Raw genomic sequence first — 10,708 nt, 5'->3', positions numbered from 1 at the left:
TGTTAATTATTAATTGTTGGATCACATGTTTACTTATGAGGAAATAATTCTTTTTGCTGATTAGGAATATGACAACATTTGAAGTAGGAAGAATATAGTCAAAAGTCAAAGTTCAAAATTTTAAAATTGACGTTTCAAATTTCAATTGATAATTGATTATAAAACGATCAAATTTTATCGTGTAATGTGGATAGTAACACAATTTCTTCCTTCAGTAGTTTATATGTTGCCACACTGAGCGGGTCGTCTACTCTACAACTTGTAACTTGTGACGTAGTCAAAAAGTTTCTGTTTTTTCGGTTTTCAATCAAAACCCTCGGCGATGGCGATCTGTATGCGAAGTTTACAATCCCAGGTAATTAAATATTTTATTTTAAATCATTAAAATGCTCTTTCCTTCCATAAATGTTGGTTTACTTTTTCTCCATCGAAAAAGTATGGTTATGTTATGGGCTCGATCTAAGCCTAACCTGATAACGCTACTTAGAGGTCACCGCAGTGGTTTTATCAATGAAAACATGTTTCTAGGTATTTTTTTAATTATCTCTGTGGTTGTGCACTTACAAGTTAACTTGTATTAGTTTCTATACATTTACCAAACCAGAACCTAAAACTTAGTAGGCTAGGCGTAGCATGTTCCAGATAATTATTGACCTAGCCTATGAGATCCTAGGCCTATTCATGGGATTTGTTAGTCAAATATTACTGATTACCGGGGTAACTTACAGTTTCTTAACTGGGCTATGCTAGTATCGATTGAAACTATTGAATTGAAAATAAGAGGCTAATTGATACTCATTTTTAAATAGGCCTATAGCAACTCCAATTCCTACGTCGTGGATCTGTTTCCCTCCCTTCCCATAGTATTTTAATATTACAGATATACATTTTTTAACTGTCACAGAGGGTTTTTACACTCCACACTGCTCACCTTTACCACTTCCTTCACCACTCCTTACGTCGTGGACCTGTTTTCCTCCCTCGCATAGCATTTTAGTATAAAAATAGACTAACATCTTGGACTATTTAATAGTCAATGCCAACATTAAATAGAATAATATAAAAAATTTCTTAGTTCTAAATAAATATATACATAGGTATATATTTGTACTGTAAATGTGAATTTTAACACTGAACATAAACTGTATATAACTGCCAACTAATGTTGTAAGTTCAATTTATTATTCTAAATGTTGTGAAATTATAATGATATATATTCATAGGACGTCAAACTGTTTACTCCTTGAATGAAAGAGCTTAGAGTAAAAGTCGTTCTCTCTGTCTTAAGTAGGCCTAGACAACAAAATTGTTGGTCGCAAAATGTAAACAAATAAAAAGAAGAAGAAGGTAGCTTCTAATGTTACTCTTATGGAACAGTTTAAAAATTGTCCCATATTATTAGGGTTTTATAATTACTAAGAGCTGAATCGTCTAGAATGTTAATGGTGTCTTTACACTAGTGTCATAATTATCTGTGCAAAATTTAAACGCTAGGTGCGAACACAGGCACACACACCCACAAGCGGGCAACTAATCTCCGACTCCGCTGTACACAATACATAGATTCGTTCACTTCGTTCACTCATCTATTATCGATGATTTTTTCAATTTATCAAAATTTTTGTTTTTACAGTCTATATTCCTTCTGTTTTAGGCTATAATATCTTCAAACATGTTTAAATTTAACAACTGTTTTTGTTTAGGCAAAAACAATGGCTTGCACTTTAACTTAGTTGCCTTTCTGTCTTACACTCATTTAAATGAAAAATATCGATAGGCCTATAAGCCCTAGGCCTATCAATTATTTCATTTGATTAGTTGGATTAGGTTCACATAAGTTAACTAACCAAACTTGATATGTCGAACGAAATAACATCGAAAAACGTAACTTCGTAACTTAACGTAATTAAGATAACTTATTCAACATTTGCCCTACAAATGTCAGGTTACTTTTAACCTAACTCTTGTCACATCCATATATTTTATATCCTCGTGAACTGAGAAGTTGTATGTAATTAACAAAAGCGTATAAAGAGTTTTAATATCCCTGGAAACAGAAAAATAAATTGCTCCAAACCAATGCGTTGTCTAAAATAATTACCTTTGAGATTGGCTAGATGCAAAGAGATGACATGAGAAATAATTTAATGTTAATGCAGTGAATCTATTAAAACCAAAAATATCAAAGTCAATATGTATGTATGTATGGCTAGTAGCCTACATCACCTTAATTTGTGTTTTAAATTTTAATTTTGGAGTCATGGTTTATTTGATTTAATTTGTGTTTTTGAGGAAAGAGGGACCCAAACCCCTAAAATTTGTTTGATGTGTCAAAGATAAAAAATATCCACTAAGTTAGCATTTAGGTTTACTCATTGACTATAGCCTACATCTCTACACCCCCAATCATTTTGATGATGTCCGTTTATATTTAAAGAGGGGAAACCATATTTTTTTTTTTTGATGGTTATCAAATTTTTTGAAAACTGATTATAGTATCAATCCCAACTATTTTAATAAATTAGTTTGTAGAAAAATGTATAGACTAACTTTGATAAAATAAAAATGTTTGGTTTTGTATAACAGGATACTGTAAATTCCTTTTAAATAAAAAAAAAATGCAGCTTAAAATAAGCTTTTTTTTAGAGAGAGGTGGGAAAATGCATTTATGCACACAGGTTGCTAGCCTGTAGTGTGGGACTCCAACGGGCTTAAGGCCCAGAGACTACCCACTAAAAACCTCCTCTACTCTTCGGACACTAGCCTGGGAACACTTGTTGCACTTCATCAGAACTAGGCCGAGTTTGCCTACTCCCGAGGGGCTTACTCCGTGTCTAGCCATTTATTTCTTATCAAATCTAGACTATGTTCCGATCTAGATTGTTCTTTTTAGCTTGAAAGACATTCCGGACAAAGTGCGACCAGCAGTCCCAGTTGTCCTCACCCTTCAGCAAGGTCTCACAGATCAATTCAATCGACAGCACCCCAAGATGTTGAATGGCCTCCTGGCGAAGCATATCCCATTGTGGACAGAGGAAAAAAGTGTGTTCCGCGTCGTTGGGAATGCATGGGCAGTAAATGCAGTCAGGTGAATTCGTTTTGGCCATCAAGTGCAGGTACGACTGAAAATAGCCGTGACCTGACAAGAACTGCGTGAGGTAATAGTCAACCTCACCGTGCCGCCGTTCCACCCACAGTTGGACCTGCCTGATGAGTCTGGCAGTCCAACGTCCTCGAGTCTCCCTTTCCCAGCTTTCTTGCCACATCTGAAAAGTGCGGGAGCGCTCTTCTGTTCTTGCACCGTCCTTTCCGATGTAGCCTTGTCTCTGGTAGATTGCCTTCCTCTCTGCTGCCAAGAGTTTGACTGGGATAACTCCAGCGATCACCAAAACGGCCGGTTCGGACACCGTACGGTATGCAGAAGCGACCCTGAGTGCCGCCTGACGCTGCACTCGTGCGAGCCTTAATTTATACGCCTCCTTGTTAAGCGCATCTGCCCACACCTCAGAGCCATAGAGAAGCACGGACTGGACTGCAGACATCAATAGTCTTCTACGGCTGGACCGGGGACCACCGACATTGGCCATAAGCCTACTAAGAGCAGCGACACTCCTAGCAGCCTTGTCCGCCGTACGGAAGATCTGGTCCCTCCAGCTCAACTTGTTGTCCACCATGACACCAAGGTACTTGGCGGTTCGCGTGGTTTGGACAACTACGTTCCCAACTCGTAGCAGAACGATGGTTTCAATCCGTTTTTTCGTGAGGATGACGATCTCTGTCTTGCTCAGAGCGAGTGTCAGACCATGATCAGTCATCCAGGCGTTTATAACGCGCTTGACTTGGTTCAGTTTCAGTTGGGCTAGCTCAACGTTGCGTGCAGCAATGAGGGCTGCGACGTCATCGGCGTACCCAACTAAAACGGTCTCCTCTGGCATCTCAGATCTCAGAAGGCTGTCGTAGGCAGCGTTCCACAAATCTGGGCCGAGTATCAAACCTTGCGCGGCACCGGAAGTAACATCCATCGTCCGCGAACCATCTTTAGTTTCATAATTAAGAGTTCTGCAGCGCAGGTAGTCCTCGATCAGCCTCAACAGATATGTTGGTATGCGGAAGCTGTTCCTCAACACGCTCAACATATCGACCCATCTCGCCGAATTAAAAGTGGACGTTACCAATGCCTTGGCGTCAACAGGTGCAGCAGAATTCACCAGCGCTCCCCGTGAGGTTACGTCAGTGAACTTTTCAACATCCAGCTTGTCCGTATTCCATCGGCGTGGTCCAAATCGTGATACAGGCGCCTGAATTTGGTGTTCATCCAGTATATCAAAAACGATGTACTGATGATCACTTTCCGTGAGGTCTTCCATGACTCTCCAGTTGGAGATCCGTGCTAGTAGTGATTCCGACGAGAAGGAGATATCGGGGATCGTACCTCTCATGCCAGGGCGCCGGAAAGTAGGCGTGTCGCCCTTGTTTAAGACGACAAGTCCGGCCCTGGCGGCAAAGTCCAGGATGTATTTCCCCCGGGAGTTTGTAGAGGTCATACCCCACTCCACAGCCCTAGCATTAAAATCACCAGCAACAACGACATGCCCAACGGTACCCCGTACACTGTCTTCTAAGCGGTCGATCTTCAGACGGAATTTCCGAATCGGCTCGTTGGGGGTAAGGTAGACACTAAAAAACGTGACGTCCCTACACCTGACCCAAACGAAGCCTCGGCCGCGTCCGTGATCTTGCACTGGTGCTTCCGTGCTGTTTCGAACCCAACAAGCTGCAGTACCGAGAGAATCTGGGAACCAGAAGTGTGGGTCCCTGTCACAGTACTGCTCGCTGATCAGAAGGGTGTCCGCACCGATCTCTTGGGCCAGCTGATCTAAGAGGGAGTCAGCCGTTCTGGACCTCTCAAGGTTACCCTGGAGAATCCTCACTTCCTATACCTAGCCTTCTCAAGGTCGAGTGCAGCCTTGAAAACACTGCATCGCCCAGCCCCTGGGATGTGACCTAATGAGGCGTCCTTTTGGCCTTTCTCTGCGCAGAGAAAACAACGCTCTGCTGCGGTACAGTTTTTCCTGTTGTGGCCCGAGCCGCCACACCTGAAACAATTCTTGGATCGGTCGGGTCCCTTACAGTTTCGGGAAGAGTGACCAAACCCGAGGCAGCAAAAGCATCGCGGTACAACCACCCTCCGTCTGAGTCTGCAATTGACCCATCCAATTCTCAGGTGTGTGAGATTAAGCAGCTTGCTGTCATCTTGGTTTCGCATTTCAGCGATAGCTATGCGTTGCTCTCTGCGGTTGGGCCGCTTAAGCCATACTTTAAGGGAGTCGGCATTTTGGATATCAGGGATGGCCTTGTTGATAGCCTCCCTGACTTCAGCCTCAGTCGAAAGACCGTCAAGGTCCCGGATCTCCACAGAGGTCCTAGGCTCGAGTTCCCGAACGGTACCCTGGTCCCCCAGAGCCTCTCTGACCTTTGCAGCAAAAGCCATTCGGTCACCAGATTTCCCCAGCTCAAGGAGAACTTTTCCATTCTGGGTACACCTGATTGACTTAACAATCGTATCCGTCTCCTCTAACTTGGCCTTAGACTTGAGTCGACCCAAGACTTCAGCAAAAGATCGCCCCCCTAAGGGGTTGATCAGGATTGCCTCAGCCCTGGGCTTTCTCGGCCTGGGTTTCTTTAAAACAGGGGGGGGGGGCCTTTCCACGAACCTCCCTTGCCGGAGCAGGGTCAGCAACCTTTCGATCTCTTGCTGCAGGTTCGTTGTTAGAGACAGCCTCCATTTGTCTCAATTTCCTCTTTTCTTTGCGGGAGAGTCTCTTCTCCCAGTTACCCACATTTGATGGGTGCCGCAGCCGAGTTCATAGAGCTGCTTCCGTCAACCGTTGGGAGAGAGGCAAGCTCCCTGGTTTGTTGAGGGCGCTTCTTTAGAGCTGGAGTGTGCTCAGTAGGGGGTGTCATCTGGGTGGCCCTGTCCTCGACCTTCTGCTCGACATCTGACAGATGCTGATTGACCAATTCAGGAAGATCGGGGCTATCCGCTGGTGAGCTCCTTGCCTGTTTCCTTTGGTTCCCACCCTTGTCGTTTAGTTTAGGGGCTAAAACTTGGTTCACAAGCTCCCGTTCATTAACTAAAGTCTGTCTCATCAAGCCTTTAATTTCGAGAACTCGGGCAACCCGATCCTTCAACTTTGGGAGACCGTCCTTGATTGACCGGTTTACGTTGGTCTGGACCTTCAAGGTTCCCTCCATATTATTGATGAGGTCCATCATCTCTACCAGGAGGTCAGACTCCTCCTCATCAGCATCGTCGTATTGTTGAAGGTAACGCTGAAGTTCGGGATCCGATCTCTGGGGGCTGATTTTCGGCGCTGTACTTTCCAGGAGGGTTCCCGTCAACGCCGGTTCAAGGTCTACTTCTCCTTCTCCACTTGTCAAAGGAGATCTTAGTGGGGGGAACTCATTTGAGCCCTTAAAGGTTGCAAGCGGTGGAGTTGCCTTAACTTTGTTCGCTGGTGGCGACCTCTTGACCTTGGAGCTACGCCCAAAAGGGCTTCACTCCTTTTCCGACTTCGTTTTTTAGCGAATTTCCCTATAGGGAAGTAGCTATTACCGTAGGTGGCACGGTAAGACCTAGACTCGGGACCAATTTACTTTTTCATTTTGATGTCCCCAGAGGCCAAAAACACTATTCGTTCAAATTTTTATATATGTATATATATATATATACGTCCGTGAACGCGATAACTTGAGTAATTTTTGTCCGATTTTGATGAAATTTGGTTTAAAGGTGTAAAGCGTGATAAACTTGAATAAGTTTGCGAACCAGCACGATCGGACCATGGGAATGGGGCTTTACGGGGGGTTTTATGGGGTAAAAATTGGTTTTTCTCACTTTTGACCCTCAAAACACAAAATTTCCCGATTTTTCTTTAGACCTTTTTAAAGAGCTTAAAAAAACAAATAATTTAGTATTTAAAAGTATTTTTGTTCGATTATTAGTAACGGAGAAAATTGAAAAATTTGTAAATTTAAAATTCCCATGTTATTTTTATGGAGAATATTGTCAAATGTTGTAGTTTGCTTGTTTATGAATATATTTTGATCAAACTTGGCAAATTTATTTATTTTGTACTAAGCTATCAATATTTTACTAAAAAAACTCGCTTAATTAGTTTCCTTGTAGCAGCAAACCTAGGTACTCGTTTAACCTAACGTTATTTAAATAGATTTGATTGAAAATCAGTCCAGACAAATGGAAATTCGCTTAGTCGGCAGGTTTGCTGCGGCGGGGGTATTGCTCATTAGGGCTGCTGTTAAATAATGTGTTGGGTGGGGGGTTTTGACAAGCCATACATGTGTTTACCAGCGCATCGTGTGGCAAGAGACGGCCCGGATTTAGTCAGGAGCGGGTATACCCTCGGGGACAATCCCCCTACCCCAGTTCCCCGGGGCCCGACCTCCGTTTGCCCAGCACCGGATACCTGACGTGCCGGGGGTCGCCTGTTGCAATGCAGAGCCCGACCTCTGCATCCATGCCGCACTTCCTGACCAAGGACCGAAGTGGCTGGCTCCTCACGACACACTGGGAATACCCATCGGCAGTGCAGAGCACACATCAACCCCTGCAACACAACAGAGGCACTCCCAGGGACTCCCAGTGAGGACGTCAGTCACCCTTTTAGTCGCCTCTTACGACAAGCCCGGGAGGGCTGCGGTCCTATTCTAACCCCGAAACCGCAGGGGGGCGCTTAAAATAAGCTTAAATTCACTTTAAACGATAATATAGAATTGTTGGTTTCCGTTTGCTACCACAGCACTTTAGCTCTTTCATACACATGGCCTTGGCCTTGGTTGCAAACAAGCTGATGATTAAAACTGTTAAAAACCATTTGCTGTCCTCGTTTTACGTGGCTTCAACTGTAGGCCTACGTTTGATTGATAACGTTCTGTATCTGTACAGTTAAGTTGCAAGTTGCACGAACATGTTCTATTTGAGATGTAATCATTAATTAGTTTGTATTATTAGAGTGTATTCTGTAGACAGTGTTTAAGTTTTTTTTTTACTGTTGACAAATTTTTACTTTTATTGGTAAATTTCTCCAGTTGTGTCTTAACTCTCTTCTATTCTGAAAATCAGAGTTTGTCCTCTTATAGTTTCTCATGCTTTTTGAAACTATTATAAACTATTATAAGCACTTTTCTGGCCAAATCTCTCAAATAAAAATAAAGAGATTTAGATCCTCCTTTTTTCCTTTCATAAAAAATCTTGTAGCCTAAATGATTGTGAAACCTTTAACAAAGATTGTTAAATACTGTATTCTTTCATCAGTTATTACTGATTTTCAATGTAACATCTAACATAAATAAATACAATTCTTGGAAAGCAATGAATGATGTCAAATGTTAAACAATCTAATGAGGAAGTGAAGTTGCTGAGTTAAATCAAAGACTATATTTCACAACGGAGCGTGTATCAGTTGTTGGCCAATAGATTGATGGCAACCTGCCAGAAATTTTAAGATGTTGCTCTTGCCAAGGTATACTAAACTTAGCCTATCATGCCAAACACACCCACTGCGAATCTAGAACGTTTAAATTGACAACAAAGTCTAGTTAAGTAAATGTTTTGTCAAAAATTAAAAAATAGACCTACAATCATATTGTATTGTTTGTGGAGACAACTAAAAGAACTGCGGTAGATTATTGTTATCTAGTTTGACAGCTTACATTATCTCTCTCGAGTGGCCTAGTTAACAAGTTTGAATCAATGTTTATTTAGTGAAATGTAAAAACAAAGTTGAATTAATGTAGGGTTAGCCTACTTTTTTATGAAGAATTCAAATATGTGTTAGCAAAGAACCTTAAGCTATAATGGGTTTGCTTTGATTTCCTTTTAGAACAACCTTTTTCATTATATACTCCAGTAACACGTTTATTAAAGGTGTGCTATTGGTTGTATGCCTAAATGCTTTTAAAGGTAGTAATTGAAACCTCATGCATGATATTGAAATTATCTATAGCCTACTTTGTCTAACTCAAGTTGGCCGATGGTCCCGGGACTACATGAGCCCACCCTTATAATCCCTCGCTGCGTCCGCCGGGGTTGTCCACTGCCTAGGCGTTAAGTAACCTACTGGCTGTATTTATCCAATGGCATACTTTCTTAACAGAATGATAATTTAACACTTTTTGAATTAGATTTGAAATCTACTAAAAAAGTTATGAAAAATGATACCAAACTCGACCTAGGTATTAGAGCATTAAATACGAATTTTATTAAGAATTGTTAACATTGTCACTGCGAATTTTTATTAAGACAATCTAGAAGGCGAGTTTTATGCTGTAATGAATATCAAAAGCTTTACGTTCTGGACTGTTTGGGTAAAAGTAAATTGGCTGTAGAGTTTGTTAATAAACGTAAATGTTTTTACTAAAATTTGTGTTTGTTAAAAATTACAATAATAATTGAAGACAATTTTATATACATAGCCTACATAGGAGGCATTACAGAAAGATTTAACTAACTATTTACTAACAATTTAATTGGCCTATACTAATAGCATTAATTAGCATATCCACACACTCACGACACGATGTGCACCCCTTGACTCTTTACTATACACCCTTATTTTCAGAAATATTATGAATCACCCAAAACCAGACTTGTGACCAGATTTTCTATTATCAGGTGAAATCTTCAAATATCTAGATCGAGTTTGGTATCATCTATATCTATACTATTATATAAAAATCTAATGGTGTCTGTCTGTATGTGTATTACTAATAGGTGCAAAAACTACTGAACCAACTGGGCTTAAATTTTACAAAAATATAGCTACCATACCAAGGACCATTATAGGACTATTCACATTTCGATACTGACCGTGGGCTTTGCCCCTATGGCTTTAAAAGTTCTGAGGAGAACATTTTTAAAGTAAATATTGATTGGTCTCCATGGCTGTGATGAGAACACTAACAATGTTTGTTTACATTTGCTTTGACATTTAAATATAAACAAGAAGAACTGCTAAACTGCATATTTCACAATTTCAGACAGCTGATACAAAGAAATTAAATATAATATTTTCCATAAATATGAGGTAGGTTTATTTTAATCTAACCTTTTATCATGGATTATTTATTCTAAAACTATGTCAATGATTATAGAAAAAAAGATTTCATAACCGTTGCTGTATCAACTCCGGCTCAGTGTTCTTTTGTTTCTAAAATCAATGAAATATCTGTTACTATGTTTTCTTAATGGTAAGTGTGAAGATGTAAAGGCAATGGACGATGGAGCTGATTAAAAGAACTGGTTTGTATATTAAGTTGTTTGTTGATAAGTTGTTTGTTGATATTTTTGTATAGTAGAATCAGAGATGCAATGAAACATATACTGTATTTGCTATTACATTTTTTAGTCCTTGATGCTTTTTGATAATCATATTAGTTTTGTCTGCTGTCTTTAATGCTAAATTATTTGTTTGAAATTTGTTATAGTACCTATAGATATAGTTTTTTTAATATTTCAAAAGACTGTATTGATAAGGCACAGCAATATTTCTAAAGTTTATAACAGCTGACTTAGTTTTGCTAATGATTTATTGTGAGTTAAAAAAATGAAGATGAAAGGATTTGTGATTTAATATAAAGAAGAGTTTAATATAAAGATATTTAAATTTAATAATTAGTATTTTTGCAA

General features: G+C 40.2%; 1 protein-coding gene across 1 annotated transcript in view; it reads left to right on the top strand.

Annotated features, from left to right (window-relative positions):
- Positions 1-220: 220 nt before the first annotated feature.
- LOC128999566 (probable aconitate hydratase, mitochondrial) overlaps positions 221-10,708 on the top strand; it is a 51,520-nt gene continuing 41,032 nt past the window's right edge. The window contains exon 1 of the mRNA XM_054426139.1: positions 221-355. Coding sequence (XP_054282114.1) covers positions 323-355 — 33 coding nt within the window. The 5' untranslated portion in view covers positions 221-322. The remainder of the gene's footprint in view (positions 356-10,708) is intronic.

This window comes from Macrosteles quadrilineatus, unplaced genomic scaffold, assembly GCF_028750875.1.
Source record: "Macrosteles quadrilineatus isolate MER2022 unplaced genomic scaffold, UCM_ALF_1.0 Scaffold_8__2_contigs__length_117827958, whole genome shotgun sequence".
Classification (NCBI taxonomy): domain Eukaryota; kingdom Metazoa; phylum Arthropoda; class Insecta; order Hemiptera; family Cicadellidae; genus Macrosteles; species Macrosteles quadrilineatus.
This window is presented reverse-complemented; position numbering and strand designations above follow the sequence as displayed.